This window comes from Galeopterus variegatus, unplaced genomic scaffold (assembly GCF_000696425.1).
Source record: "Galeopterus variegatus unplaced genomic scaffold, G_variegatus-3.0.2 Scaffold70, whole genome shotgun sequence".
Lineage (NCBI taxonomy): Eukaryota > Metazoa > Chordata > Mammalia > Dermoptera > Cynocephalidae > Galeopterus > Galeopterus variegatus.
Genome location: NW_007726181.1, coordinates 1,187,389 through 1,202,384, shown reverse-complemented (window position 1 = coordinate 1,202,384; position 14,996 = coordinate 1,187,389). Strand labels below are relative to the sequence as shown.

General features: G+C 48.1%; 1 protein-coding gene across 5 annotated transcripts; it reads left to right on the top strand.

Annotated features, from left to right (window-relative positions):
• Positions 1 to 2,825: 2,825 nt before the first annotated feature.
• Positions 2,826 to 14,623, top strand: FOXM1 (forkhead box M1). 5 transcript variants are annotated; one of them, XM_008577866.1, is made up of 8 exons: positions 2,826 to 3,370; positions 4,163 to 4,314; positions 5,753 to 5,944; positions 7,220 to 7,348; positions 8,024 to 8,068; positions 8,642 to 8,711; positions 8,898 to 9,073; positions 12,659 to 14,623. In XM_008577866.1, the coding sequence occupies exons 1-8, from the start codon at positions 2,875 to 2,877 to the stop codon at positions 13,682 to 13,684; spliced, it is 2,286 nt and encodes a 761-aa protein (XP_008576088.1). In that variant the 5' UTR covers positions 2,826 to 2,874; the 3' UTR covers positions 13,685 to 14,623. The 5 variants fall into 5 exon arrangements, with proteins under 5 accessions (XP_008576088.1, XP_008576103.1, XP_008576094.1 ...); XM_008577872.1 differs by having other exon boundaries at positions 2,875 to 3,367; XM_008577881.1 differs by lacking the exon at positions 8,024 to 8,068 and having other exon boundaries at positions 2,828 to 3,367.
• Positions 14,624 to 14,996: the final 373 nt, after the last annotated feature.

The following is a 14,996-nucleotide window of genomic DNA, read 5'->3' as shown; positions in this document are numbered from 1 at the left end:
CCCGGCCGGCCCGGCGCGAGTCCCTGCCCGGGACCCTGGCTCGGCCGGCAGGTTGGAGGAGGCCGGACAGCCCGGCGGCGGCGGCTCGTCTGGAGGTGAGCGGGGCGCAGGGACGGAGCAGAGGCGGGGGCAAGTCGTCCCGGGCGGCCCGCAGCAGGGCGCGGGACACGAGCCGAGGTTCGGGGCCGCAAAGGGAAGGAGGGCTCGGCGCGGGTGCAATTTTTTTTTTCTGCATCCAATCTCCTGGCCTTGGCCTTCTCACTGCTTTCTCAGAGCGCCCCTTGGCCTTCTGTGGAAGTGTGCCCTCTGCCTCCTGCCCACAGCCTCGGGACGGCTGGGGTGGCCCACTTTCTTAGCGCGGACTGTGGCTGGCATGAAGACTGAGCGTGTTCTGCATCGAGTCGGAGACCAGCCCGCACACACCCTCCCTGGCTGTCAGGCGTTCTCACCACCAGGCAACCCTGCCTTCACCTTACCCTTTTGCAGGGCCCTTCTCCTGATTCTTGAGAATGTAGCAAGGTTTCCCTGCTCGGGCTGGGGGTGGGGTCAGAGAGGTCACTCTGGAAGCCTCCCCAGCTAGGAAGTGTGAGCAATAAAATGAAGAGGCTGGTCAGGAAGTAGAAGAGAAAATTCTTAGATATCCTGTGGAAAAAGAGGAATAGTATCTACCGATTGATGGGGTTAGGGAGGGAGGCTTGGAGAGATAGGAGACAGAAGTAAAACTGAGATTTGAAGGTAGGGAAAACCTAGATACAAAGGAAAGGGAGGTGGTAGGGCAGGAAGGTCCTGTGAACCCTAAGCAGATGGCAAATGCCAAAAGAGTGCAATCGTTTGGGGGAGATAGCAGGCGTCCTAAAAAAGAGACAACCAGTTCCTCTATCTCTCAACTTACCTCAAAATAGAATTGTACAATTTCACTTAAAGGCAGAGTATTCCATATATCTATTAAAATCAACAAAGCACTTTTTTTTTTAAAAAAAAGACTACTTTCTCAGCATTTCAAGACCACCTTAGCATATTGATGATAGCACATTCTAGCAGTCAGGAGAAGGGCAGATAGTCTTGGTTCTGGAAGAAAAGTCAAGTACCAAAATATGCTTAGAAGGCCGGCCCGTGGCTCACTTGGTAGAGTGCGGTGCTGATAACACCAAGGCCACGGGTTCGGATCCTATATAGGGATGGCCGGTTTGCTCACTGGCTGAGCGTGGTGCTGACAACACCAAGCCAAGGGTTGAGATCCCCTTACCGGTCATCTTTAAAAAAAAAAAAAAAAAGAAAGAAAGTTAAAGTATGTGTAAGTACATGACAAGTTCTAAAATATCACTATATAAATATTTTGCAAATTGTGAAAGAAAATATACATTTTTTAAATTAATACAAGGATTGGGCCGGCCCGTGGCTCACTCGGTAGAGTGCGGTGCTGATAAATTAATACAAGGATAATAGCCTGGAAATGAATGGCAACCCCTAGAGTTGTGTGGTGCACACTGTGCACTGTCACCTCTCCCAGGGTGATGGAGACGCAAAGGATACTCAAAGCCCATTTGTCCAGAGCAGTGAGAGGCCCAGAAGGGGTTAATTCCAGGCAAATCTTTCAAGAGAGAAGAATTCCTAGGAAATAACCCCGAAGAGGTTTTCTCTCAGTTTAACACGGGTGGTTACAAAAAGAGCAATGAGATGATTGTGGTACTTTCCCATCATAAGGTTTAGCTGCACCAAGGACATCTGCCCTCAGAGCGAGCGTTTTACTGTTACAGTTTTTTTTTGTTTGTTTGTTTGTTTTTTTAATCTACAGCGGAGACTTTAGTCCTGGGAAAGTTTTCTGTTTTTCCCAAGCTTAGCATTTCTATGTGCAATTCTAAAGTTAGGCTATACCTTAAACTGCAGGGCTGTGGCCCCACCAAGCCACAGCCAGACCCTGTGAAATACATTTTATTAATGTTGGCATCCTCCACACTGCACAACCTTTCTGTGTGCCTTGAATAGAGAAATTTTCCTTTTGTGTAAGGTTTTGTGAACTGGGAGATGATTTCTCCAGCGGTGTGACAATAGTGCAAGTACTGTCTATCTCCTCTGATTCTATGGGCATGATCCTATCTGTTATTTACAAAGTAAGATGACTTAAAAATATAAAGGCTTTACGGGCCGGCCCGGTGGCGCACTGCTACAGTGCGTCGCTTGAGAGCGTGGCAGCGCTCCCGCCCGAGGGTTCGGATCCCACATACAGACCGGTTCCCGCTCACTGGCTGAGCGAGGTGCGGACGCAACACCGAGGGTTGCGATCCCGTTGCCGGTCCCGGTCCGGTGCGGGGGCGACACTGAGGGTTGCGATCCGTTGCCGGACACGAAAAAAAAAAAAAAGACAAAAAAAAAATATATATATATAAAGGCTTTATCCTGTAATGGATTATAGGATCAAAGTTTTGTCAGAACTCGTAATTACCATATGTCCTCCACTCCTGTCCCTACAGTCATTGCAAGTGATCTATCTGTATCGTTGTAGGCAATAATAGAGATTTCCACGTTTTTGTAGCTGTTCCACTTGTTTCTGTAGCCAAACATTCTTAAGCCTCCAGAAGAGACCTTTGGCAGTCTCCAACCCAGTCCCACTTTTCCCTTTAAGTTGCTTCTGTTTGCTGCAGTCAGTTTCCTTTAGTCAATACAGCTCATATTCTTATTGTCTTAGGTCTTTACAAAGGCCCAGGGAGCATTCACTTGGGCCTTTGGGCTCATGCTCCTGGTCATATGAAAAAGACTACCTTTTTCTAAAAGAACCCCTTCTCAGCCTAACACATCTCTGACAGCTGCTGTTCTTTGCACTTTCCAGGGTACATGCTTGTGATTCTCAATGGAGAGTGAAAGCACAGATTCATAATGAAAACGAGCCCCCGTCGGCCACTGATTCTCAAAAGACGGAGGCTGCCCCTTCCTGTTCAAAATGCCCCAGGTGAAACATCAGAGGAAGAACGTAAGAGACCCCAGCAAGAGTCTAGTCAAGGACAGGCCTCCAAGGAAGTGGCAGAGTCCAAGTCTTGCAAGTTTCCAGCAGGGATCAAGATTATTAACCACCCTACCATGCCCAACACCCAAGTAGTGGCTATCCCCAACAATGCCAATATCCAGAGCATCATCACAGCTTTGACTGCCAAAGGAAAGGAGAGTGGCAGCAGCGGGCCAAACAAATTCATTCTCATCAGCTGTGGGGGAGCCCCAACTCACCCTCCAGGACCCCATCCTCAAGACCAAACCAGCAATGATTCCAAGAGGACAGAAGTGATCCCCGAGACGCTGGGACCAAAACCTGCAGCTAAGGACGCGAATCTTCCTAGAACAACTGGAGCCATTCCCGGGAAGAGACAGGAGAGCTGTGGTAAGTGGTCTACAAGGCAAAGGGGTGAGGAGCCCAGCCTTTCCTTTCTGGTGGCAAGATCTGCAGTCAGTCATGCTGATGCTTGCAACAGACAGGCATCTAGCATCACCCAAGGGAAAGCCTCGTCTTTCTTCTTCCTGAAACCTTGACCCAGATCCTTTGGGCATTGTTGAAAGGGCAATAATAATAATTTAGCATTTCTATTGCCTTCTTTACATTGGAAAAGGTCTTGTTTATTGTTTCTGTTTATCCTTTCCATTGACCCGATAAGGAAGTAAGAATCTTTCTCTGTCTTAATAAAGGAGAAATCTGAAGCATGAAGAGGAAAAGTGAGGGCTGGCCCGTAGCCCACTTGGGAGAGTTTGGTGCTGATAACACCAAGGACACGGGTTCAGATCCCATATAGGGATGGCCGGTTAGCTCACTGGGTGAGCGCGGTGCTGACAACACCAAGTCAAGGGTTAAGATCCCCTTACTGGTCATCTTTTAAAAAAAAAAGAGGAAAAGTGACCTTTTTGTGCAGATACTCAATAACTCTTTTGTAAGATTGCCTTGACTGATCTCTAAGGTTCAGTGTGGCTGAGATTGAAATGCAATTTGAACTATGCTCCTAAATGTCTCCTGAAATCCATGATGTGGCAGAATAAGTTGGAGCTACAATAGATTCTGCATGTATTCCCTGTCCCTAAGGGTAGAGGTTTTGGAGAGATGATCCCTAACCACCAATTTTGATGGGCCTACTGGGCATCTAACCAGACAACTAAGTGGGGTCTTGGATTGTTATCCCTCTAGCTGGTGGTGAGGCAGCAGGCTGCACTCTTGACAACAGCTTAACCAATATCCAGTGGCTTGGAAAGATGAGTTCTGATGGACTGGGCTCCTGCAGCATCAAGCAAGAGAAGGAGGAAAAAGAAAATCGTCACCTGGAGCAGAGTCAGGTTAAGGTAAACTGTTCTGTTGCTCACTTGGGAAGTCAGAGCCCATGCAGGGAATTTCTAAGAAGGGAAATGGATTGAGTGGCCCACTGGAGCAGAATTTCCAAGTTCCGGCATTAGCACTCCACTTAGTGCTATTCTGTATGACTTTTGACCTACTTTTCTGCCTGGGATCTTTCTTTCCCCCGTCTGTGGAATTTTCTAAGGACAAATTCCCTTTGCTCACTCTTATTTCCATCAGAACTTGGTTTAGTGTTCTGCTCTCAGTAAGTACTTAGTAGGTATTCAGGAAATAATTAAGAGGTCTTAGTTTGGGAAGCCACTTGAACTTTAAAGAGGCATCCCAAAAGTATGAATTAAATATAGCATCTTTAACAAGATAGTTTTATTAGAAAATATAATATTAATAGCAAATAAATTGAGTTAGATATGAATTTTAAATACTTCCCCACCAATCAAAATTGATCTGACCCAATTGAGTACTCTGATTTTTTTTTTACGCAGTTGCCAATATCAATATCTAGCTTCTGTTGTATATACCCTTTAATCATTCATTCAACAACTTTCAAAAGTGAAATTTTATATGGATGTGTACATAAGTATCACTTGAGCTGTATGCTTAAAATCTGTGCACTTTATAAAGTTATATCTCAAGTTTTTTTTTTTTTTGTCTTTTTCCGTGTCCGGCAACGGATCGCAACCCTCAGTGTTGCCCCCGTACCGGACCGGGGACCGGCAACGGGATTGCAACACTCGGCGTTGCTCCCGCGCCTCGCTCAGCCAGTGAGCGGGAACCGGTCTGTATGTGGGATCCGAACCCTCGGGCGGGAGCGCCACCGCGCTTCCCAAGCGGTGCACTATCCAGTGCGCCACCGGGCCGGCCCTATCTCAAGTTTTAAAAACACAACTGATGGGATCTTTTGCTAAGACTTAGCCAAATGTGCGTTTTGCAGACATTTGTCCCATGCTCTTGGGAATGTTTCTCTCATACAAACATTTTCTATTGAAATGAGATGGGTTTATTCACATCACATCCGGAGTAGAGATGGGACTAAGACCTCTCTTGACCTGCAAGTCCAAAAAATGGGCATGGTGTTAGTATAAAATGAGTGCTTTGAGAATCATAGGATACACCCAAACTCTCCTGAGTAAGTTTCAACTAGAAGAGACTGGACTTTCTCTTATTATTGGACAATGTTTTCAACAAAATGAATGATGACTGAGAAGCAATTCCTTATTGGCTAGGGTGTAGACGAGATCATCTCCAAGATCCTTCCCAATCCTAAAGTTTTATTCTATGGAATAGTGATCTCAGATGAGTTTGTTTCTAGTACAATTTTATGGGATAAAGGTTTCTCCAGGGGGTGTTTGTCAAGGGGCCAGGTGGGGGTGGTTCCTGTGAACTCTTCTATGTCATTCTCTTATCTCTTTCCCTTTGGCTTCTCAGGTTGAGGAGCCCTCAGGAGCATCAACATCCTGGCAGGACTCTGTATCTGAGCGGCCGCCCTACTCTTATATGGCCATGATACAATTTGCCATCAACAGCACTGAGAGGAAGCGCATGACCTTGAAAGACATCTATACTTGGATCGAGGACCACTTCCCCTATTTCAAGCACATTGCCAAGCCAGGCTGGAAGGTAGTATGTCCCATAACAGCCAAAGTCGAGGTCACTCTGGCCTGATGGTTTGTCTCTGGTGCTGTGCTGCAGTGTTTTCTAGTGCTCTAGAGCAGCACTTAAGTGCAAAGGATGCTAGAACTGTAAACAAACTTATCTTTTGTATTGTGACTCGCTCCTACTGAATCTAGGCAAACTCATTGATGAGAGCTCTGTAACCACTTTGTCTGTTACTACCTAAGGTTTATGGAGAGTCTTCAGTGTAGCACCAAGCCCACCTTTGTGCTACACTGAACAGCAGTCCTAGGTACCAGCAACTGGAGTGACTGAGTACTTTTATGAAAAGATCTTAATGGAAAAGAAAAAAAAAAAAACGCAATCTGTGAGCCTCATTTTTATCCAAGATTCAACTCCAAAAATGTCACATATCATTTCTAGGGGACAGGGATTTTCTCTTCATTTTATTCATGGGAACACTGAGTTGCCTTGGAGTCTATATAGCTCACACTGTTGGTCATTGTCAGAGCCACAAATCAGGTCTTCTGACAGGGGCTCGATGCCAAGCCAGGGGTGTTTTGTTTTATTTTCCCCAAAGTAGATCTCTTAACTTTACACCCTTATGTCAACTTAACTTCCGAGATTCTTTTTTTTTTTTTTTTTGTCTTTTTTCCGTGTCCGGCAACGGATCGCAACCCTCAGTGTTGCCCCCGTACCGGACCGGGGACCGGCAACGGGATCGCAAGCCTCGGTGTTGCTCCCGCGCCTCGCTCAGCCAGTGAGCGGGAGCCGGTCTGTATGTGGGATCCGAACCCTCGGACGGGAGCGCCGCCGCGCTTCCCAAGCGGCGCACCATCCAGTGCGCCACCAGGCCGGCCCAACTTCCGAGATTCTTAATTTCTCTCATCCGCCTACTTTCCCAATGATTACTGCTTGACAGTCTCTCTCCACTTTCCTAGCCTCTGACAGCTATCCAGGTCTTTTCTTTATCACTAGCCTAAAGAGTGGCACCAGTCAGTCTTTATCTCCTTGGAGTGGATGGGTTTATGGCTGAGGGTAACAGCTCTGCAGTGTGGTATGTCAGGAAGAGAGCTGCCAAGAGACGAATTTACAAGGACACAGGACAAAGCCTGTGCCGAGCACAGTGGGAGAGGCCTGAGTCTGATTTATTTCACTATTCTTTTCTTCTTCTCTTTTTTTTGGCAGCTGGCTGGTACAGGGATTGAATCCTTGTTAGTTTCAAAGGTGATATTGTGAAGCTAAAGTAGCTTGTAAGTGGTCATCTTTCTCTTCTTTCAGAATTCCATTCGCCATAACCTTTCTCTCCATGACATGTTTGTTCGGGAAACGTCTGCCAATGGCAAGGTCTCCTTTTGGACCATTCACCCCAGTGCCAATCGCTACTTGACGTTGGACCAGGTGTTTAAGGTGAGTGTCCTGAATCCATCTAAAGAGGGCCAGAGCTGGAGGTAGTAATAGCTATGTTAAAAGGAAACAATCTCTTGTGATGCTCTTATTTGATCAGGGGAGAGTTAGAAGCCAGCCAATTAGTGACCTGCATAAAAGCCGCTGAATTAAGTACAGTTGATAAATACCAAATGACACACTTTTGTGCTAGACCATGACACGGAAAGGACTGTTCTGATCCATAATAGACAACTTCCCAGGGCAGTGTTTCCCTAACTTCCCTGGGGATAAGAATTGCCTGAGACTCTTGTTAAAATGCAGCTTTCCAGGCCTCTTTCTTGGGGTTCCTAATTCAGTGGTTCTGGGATGGGCCCAGGAACTTATATTTTTAACAAGTATCTCAGGTGATTCTTACAGAGAGAGTCTGGGAAACCTTGCTCTAATAAAGCCCTTCTTTGAGGCTGGAGACCAGAAACTGAGCCACCAGAACATCTTTTCAGGGAGAAGCTATTGTTTTGGGATTTCAGAGTGCCCATCAGGCTGCTGGTAGCCATCACCATACTCCTGGGAGGGACAGTTGTCCAGGGTGTTCCTCGGCCTCAGTTGGGAATAGGCGTTCTTCCGAGTCTGGTCAGGTTGATCGCCGTGGTGGTAACTGCATTTAATTTCTCTCCCACAATGCCTGGCCACCACCAGCCACTGGACCCAGGGTCTCCACAGTCACCTGAGCACTTGGAATCAGTAAGATTCTTTCCCTCTGGCTCGGGGCTTAGCCTTGTTTTCCTTTCACTGCTCAGCATGGCTTTAGTGGACAGAGACAAGATATGATGCGGGGAAGGGAGCCCACAGCTATGTGACCCCAGCCCTAAACACAGAGCACCCTGAGGCTCCTGGGAGTGAGGGACATGAGGCTGGTGGCAGTGCCCCTTGTCCTTCCCTCCCACAGGCATCACAGTGCGCTAGGCAGAGAAGGCACGACACCGGCCTCGCAGGTGGCAGTTTGTTCTCACTCTTCTAGCCGGCTTTTCTCTGACACTCATGTGGCCACATGCTTTCGCATCCCCTGGGGTTGGTAGGACACATGGAGGAGGCGGTGGGACTGTCCTGCCACTGTGCATCTGTATGCTGCCCACCCTTCCCACTGACCAAGGCTTTGGAGGGTGTGCTTGCCTGCATCCGTCCCCTCACATGGGCTCTTCCTCTCTGGGCTGTCAGTAAGCTTACGTGCACAGTAACAGAGCAGCTGGCGGGGTTTTGCCTCTCCCTTCACCTTACTAACTCGGGTTTCTTTCTCTCCTCATCTGCCACAAGCAGCAGCAGAAACGACCCAATCCTGAGCTCCGCCGGAATGTGACCATCAAAACTGAACTCCCACTGGGCGCACGTTAGTATGGGAGAGCTGGCCTCAGGCCTAGTCCTTCTTCTGGGGGCGTAGCTGCGGGGAATCAGACCCAGGGATTCTGCTCCCAGCTCAAAGGGATGTGAGCCCAGAGAAGGAGAGCGAAGCTCCTGGGGCTGAGAAGGGGTGTATCCCTGCTCCCCCTCCTCCTGATCTCCCGTTTCCCCCTAGGGCGGAAGATGAAACCACTGCTGCCACGGGTCAGCTCATACCTGGTGCCCATCCGGTTCCCGATGAACCAGCCACTGGTGTTGCAGCCCTCAGTGAAGGTGCCATTGCCACTGGCAGCCTCGCTCATGAGCTCAGAGCTCGCCCGCCACAGCAAGCGAGTCCGCATCGCCCCCAAGGTGAGTGTGCTCTATTTTTCCCTGAAGAGAGATTCTAATCAATTTGAAGTATTGGACCTACAGCTTGCAAAGCCCTTTGCTAAGTGTTCCTTGAGAAGTGTATAAATCTAGTGGGATAGACAGAGCATAGAAACACAGGAAAATTTAATAGCATTATTAAGAGCTTAAAAGGAATTTGGATCACAATGTAAGTGATGTCAGAAGGCCCATGCATACCTGATGAGTTTATAAGAATTCACACAAGAGTGATTATGAGAGATTGGCTGGGACGGTCAAGGAAGAGTTCAAAAGTAAGGTAGTTCTTAGGAAGAAGTGGATTTTGGTGAGCACAGGTATGGAGACAGTATTCTTGGGCAGTGCCGCGGAGGCAGGAAATGCCAGTTTGTCCCTACTACTAGGAGAGCGGATGGGTCAGGCTAGCTCAGGGCTTCTCAGCCTCAGTCCTACTGACATTTAGGGTCAGATACTTCTTTGTTGGTGGAGGGGTGCTGTCCTGTCCATTGAAGGATGTTTAGGAGCATCCCTTGTCTTCCCCACTAGATGTCAGTAGCACTCCACAGTTGTTTTTTTTTTTTTTTTAATCCTTTTTGTCTTTTTTCGTGAACGGCAACGGATCACAACCCTCAGTGTCGCGCCCATACCGGACCGGGACTGGCCACGGGATCGCAACCCTCGGTGTTGCTCCCGCCCCTCGCTCAGCCAGTGAGCGGCCGGTCTGCATGTGGGATTCGAACCCTCGGGCGGGAGCGCCGCCACACTTCCCAAGCGGCGCACTATAGCAGTGCGCCACCGGGCCGGCCCAGCACTCCACAGTTGTGACAATTAAAGTGTCTCCAGACATTGCCAAATGTCCCCGGGGTGGGGGATCACCCAATTGAGCGTCACTGGTGTAGCTTGAAGAGAAGGTGAGAAGGACAAGTTAAGACCATAAGGTTTCATGAGTAGGGGCTGACCTGTAGCCAGAGAAAAAGTCTTCCCCTACCCTTTCATGGGATGGAAAAGCATGGCCTAGGGCCGGCCCAGTGGTGCACTGGATAGTGCGCCGCTTGGGAAGCATGGCGGCGCTCCCACCCGAGGGTTCGGATCCCACATCCAGACCGGTTCCCTCTCTCTGGCTGAGCGAGGCGTGGGAGCAATGCCAAGGGTTGCGATCCCGTTGCCGGTACCCGGTCCGGTACGGGGGCAACACTGAGGGTTGCGATCCATTGCCGGACACGGAAAAAAAAAGACAAAAAGACAAAAAAAAAAAAGAAAAGCATGACCTCTGGACATGTTTAGACAAACTTGCATTTGCTTTTATTTTTATTTATTTTTATTTTTTTTAAAAGATGACTGGTAAGGGGATCTTAACCCTTGACTTGGTGTTGTCAGCACCACGCTCTCCGAAGTGAGAGAACCGGCCATCCCTATATAGGGATCTGAATCCTTGGCCTTGGTGTTATCAGCACCGCACTCTCCCGAGTGAGCCATGGGACGGCCCTTGCTTTTATTTTTTTAATTTAAAAACTGTTTTAAAAATATATTACACATAAAATTATACATGCTATATGTAGTTTTACATGAATGCATCAATGTCATTGTAGCATGTGTACTGTTTTGGTTTTTTTTTTAAAGATGACCGGTAAGGGGACCTTAACCCTTGACTTGGTGTTGTCAACACCACGCTCTCCCAAGTGAGCGAACCGGTCATCCCTGTATGGGATCCGAACCCGTGGCCTTGGTGTTATTAGCACCACACTCTCCCGAGTGAGCCATGGGCCAGCCCTCTACTGTTTTGGTTTTAACGCAGTCTTTTTTTTAACGCCTTCTTCGTTTTGGCTCCCCTCCCTCTCCCGATCTCACCTACATCACCCCCGCTCCCAAGGTGACACATGTTGACGATGTAGTATGCTTTCTTCAATATTTTATCCATGCTTTTGGTACAATATACATGTCAACAGCCATTTTATACATACAGCACAGAGAACATGGAAAATGTGATCAAATTACACACACATTTGTACAGTCTGTCTTATTCTAACTTGAAGACACTTCATGGAAGTTTTTCAAAGTCCCTTGGCATAGTTCTCACTCATGGTTTTTTCGGTTTTCTTTTGGCGGCTGGCCAGTATGGGGATCTGAACCGTGTCCTTGGTGTTATAACACCATACTCTGGCCAACTGAGCTAACCAGCCAGCTCCGATTCATTGTTTTTTAATGGTCACATAATATTCCATGGTGTGCTTATACCATAAATTTTTCAACCATTCCACTTTGATGGCACATTTTGTTTCTAGTTTTTTGCCCTATGGACAACACTGCAAATTTCTTTCTTACTAGTTCTTTATTTCTGTGGGATAGAGTCCCAGTCATCAGACTAACGAGTGAAAAGGAATATTAAATTTCGCTAAATATTGCTAGATTGCTTTCCAAAATTGTGATAATTCACATTTTAACCAGCAGTATATGACAAGATCTGTATCTTTGCCAGCAATAGGTATTATTAGTCTTTTTAATATTTGCCAATATAATGTGTATAAACGTTATCTCATTGTTTAGTGGTACCTTTCTTTGTTTATCAATAAATCTGAGCACCTTCTCACTCTGCTTGGTCACTTGGAATTGTCCTCTGTGAATTGCTTATTTACGGACATTGCCTACTTTTCTATTAGGTTTTGTTATTAATTTGTGAGGGCTGTTTGTTAAAATATTAACCTATCTTTCATGCTGAAGAGATTTTTCTACTTCTATTGATTGTTTGTTTCTTGACTTTGTTTATGGTATCTCTTGCCACAGTAAAATTTTAAAATTTTATATAGTCAAATATTGTTTCTCTTCTCTTTTACCGCTCTGGGTTTCCAGTCTTGGTTAAGAAGGTCATCCCCACCCTCAGATTGTACGTGTAGTCTCCTAGATTCTCTTTCAGGATTTGTATGGTTTTCAATTTCTATGTTTAACTCTTCGTATATGGAGTCAGATAGGTGTCCAATTTTATATTCTCTCAGATGGATGCTAATTATGCCAGCACCATATTAAATACTCATCTTTTACCCTGGGAATAGAACTACCTCCTCATCATATGTCATATTCTCATATTTATTTATTTATTTATTTGTGACCGGTAAGGGGATCGGAATCCTTGGCTTGGTGTCGCCCGCACCACGCTCAGCCAGTGAGCGCACCGGCCATCCCTATATAGGATCCGAACCTGCAGCCTCGGCGCTCCCAGCGCTGCACTCTCCTGAGTGAGCCAAGGGTTCGGCCCATATTCTCATATTTAATAGTTTTTAAGACGTTTAGAAGATAGAGGGCCGGCCCGTGGCTCACTTGGGAGAGTGCGGTGCTAATAACACCAAGGCCATGGGTTCAGATCCTATATAGGGATGGCCGGTTTGCTCACTGGCTGAGCGTGGTGCTGACAACACCAAGCCAAGGGTTAAGATCCCCTTACCGGTCATCTTTTAAAAAAAAAAAAAAAGACAGAAAGAGGGTCTGTACCAGTATGTCACTTATCATAGTCGTGATTTTCTGTCCTACCTGGTGACAGTGGGTTGAATCGGAAGGCCTCAAGAGCTCCCTTGCACCTTATCTCTGCTTCCCTTTCAGGTACAGCTAGCCGATGAGGGGATTGCCCCTCTCCCTACTGCAGGACCAGTGAAAGAGGAGAAACTCTGTCTTGGAGAAGGGCTTGCTTCTTTGCTTCCAGTTCAGTGCATCAAGGAAGAAGAAATCCAGCCTGGGGAAGAAATGCCACACCTAGCAAGACCCATCAAAGTGGAGAGCCCTCCTTTAGAAGAGTGGCCCTCCCCATCCCTGTCTTTCAAAGAGCAATCCTCCCACTCCTGGGAGGATTCGTCCCACTCTCCTACCCCAAGGCCCAAGAAGTCCTGCAGTGGGCTCAAGTCCCCAGCCCGGTGTGTCTCTGAAATGCTCATGATTAAACGAAGGGAGAGGAGGGAGCTGAGCCGTTCTCGAAGAAAACAGCATCTACTGCCTCCCTGTTTGGATGAGCCTGAGCTGCTCTTCTCGGAGGGTCCTGGTACTTCCCGACCATCCACAGAACTCCCTTTCCTGGCAGACTCCTCTGAGCCTGCCTCCCAGCTTGGCTACTCCCAGGATGAGGGAGGACCTTTCAAGACACCCATTAAGGAGATGCTGCCCATCTCTTCAACCCCGAGCAAATCTGTCCTCCCCAGAACCCCTGAATCCTGGAGTCTCACACCCCCAGCCAAAGCGGCAGGGCTAGATTTCAGCCCAGTGCAAACCCCCCAGGGTGCCCTTGGCCCCCTGCCTGACTCCTTGGGGCTGATGGATCTCAGCACCACCCCACTGAAAAATATTCCCCTCTTTGACTCACCCCGAGAGCTCCTCAATTCAGAACCCTTTGACCTTGCCTCTGAACCCTTTAGTAGCTCTTCCCCGTCAAATATGGAGGTCCCCAAGCCAGGCTCTCTGGAGCCACAGGTTCCCAGCCTTTCAGCCAATCGTTCTCTGACAGAAGGCCTGGTTCTGGACACAATGAATGATAGCCTCAGCAAGATCCTCCTGGACATCAGCTTCCCTGGCCTAGAGGAGGACTTGTTAGGCCCTGACAACATCAACTGGTCTCAGTTCATTCCCGAGCTACGGTAGAAACCTGCCCTTGCCCTTGCCTCTCAAGCCGTCCACCATTCTGGGCACTTGTGGCTGGGCAGTCCCAGGCTCAGTGCACCCCAAGCCTTCCGACTGAGGACAGCGGGCAGCGACTGTTCCACTCCCATGCCAAGGCAGCAGTCACACCTTAGCCAAGAGAATCCAATTCTTCTCCCTGCCAGCAGCTGGTAGGTGGGAAAAGCAAAAGCAATGGTCAAAGGAGATTAGCAGCTCCCCAAACTGTTTCCAGTCTGTGCCCTGCAGTCTCTCACTTTCCCTGCTCCTTGCAGGACAGCCTTGTAAATAGTGCAAATTCTGCAAATTCTCCTCTAATAATAAATGTAAGCTAATTTGCCTAGATCGTTATCTAGAGACTGCCAGGAGGTAAGTAGGATGACAAGGGGTTTCAGATTGCTTTTCTTCCTTGCTTTTAGTTCCTAGAAAAGGGAGGACCTGAAGCACACAGTTTCTTCCAGGCCCAAGGTTCCTGGCTCAAGGGTTCTTTACCCCAGTTACCAAGACAAGTGGATCTACTTGCCGGGGTCCCTCTCACTGCCCCTCCCTCCCACCTCCCCATGTTTCCAAGTCAGCTTTGCTGCAAAAAGAAATCCTGGGTTAAAAGGTCTCTTGTATTAGGTTAAGAGTTGAATTTGGGGTGGGGGGATGGATGCACCTGAAGCAAAGAGTGTGAGCACCCAGATGTGCCCCCATTAGATGTTTCTCTGATAATGTCCTTAATCATGCCAGGGAGACGAGCACCGATGAGAACTCGGGCAGAGGCTTGAGAAGGCTGAAAGGGCCCCTGACCTGCCTGCTTCCTTAGCTTGCACCTCAGCTCTGCAGAGAGCCACCCTGGGCCCCAGCTGACCACGTGTACGTGAGCCAGCTCAAGAACACTACTGTAACTACCTGCTCAATAAAATCCAGGGTGGAAATGCTGGTCTCTGGTCTGCTGGTGTCTGGTCCCTAAGGTATGAGGAGGGGTTGGACAAGAAAGGGACTGATGGTGGAGACAGTGGTAATGGGGAGGGGGCAAGTCTGAAGCAGCAATTGAAGGACAGTGCAAAGGGCTTTAGCATGAAACACCTCCCTCCCGCACCATGCCCAGGCGACACACACCTGTCTAGCATGGACATTGCTGGTTTTCCCAGTGCTGGTGCTGCACAGCCAGCCTCTTTTCCCTGTTGCCTTGGACCTTGCTCTTTGAGACCTCTGGACCTACTGGATAACTTAGGCCTTTGGGGTCTCCTCCATAAAGGAAAAGGCTAGGAGGGGCAGGCTCCCCAGCACATTAGGCCCAGTTCCAGATGGT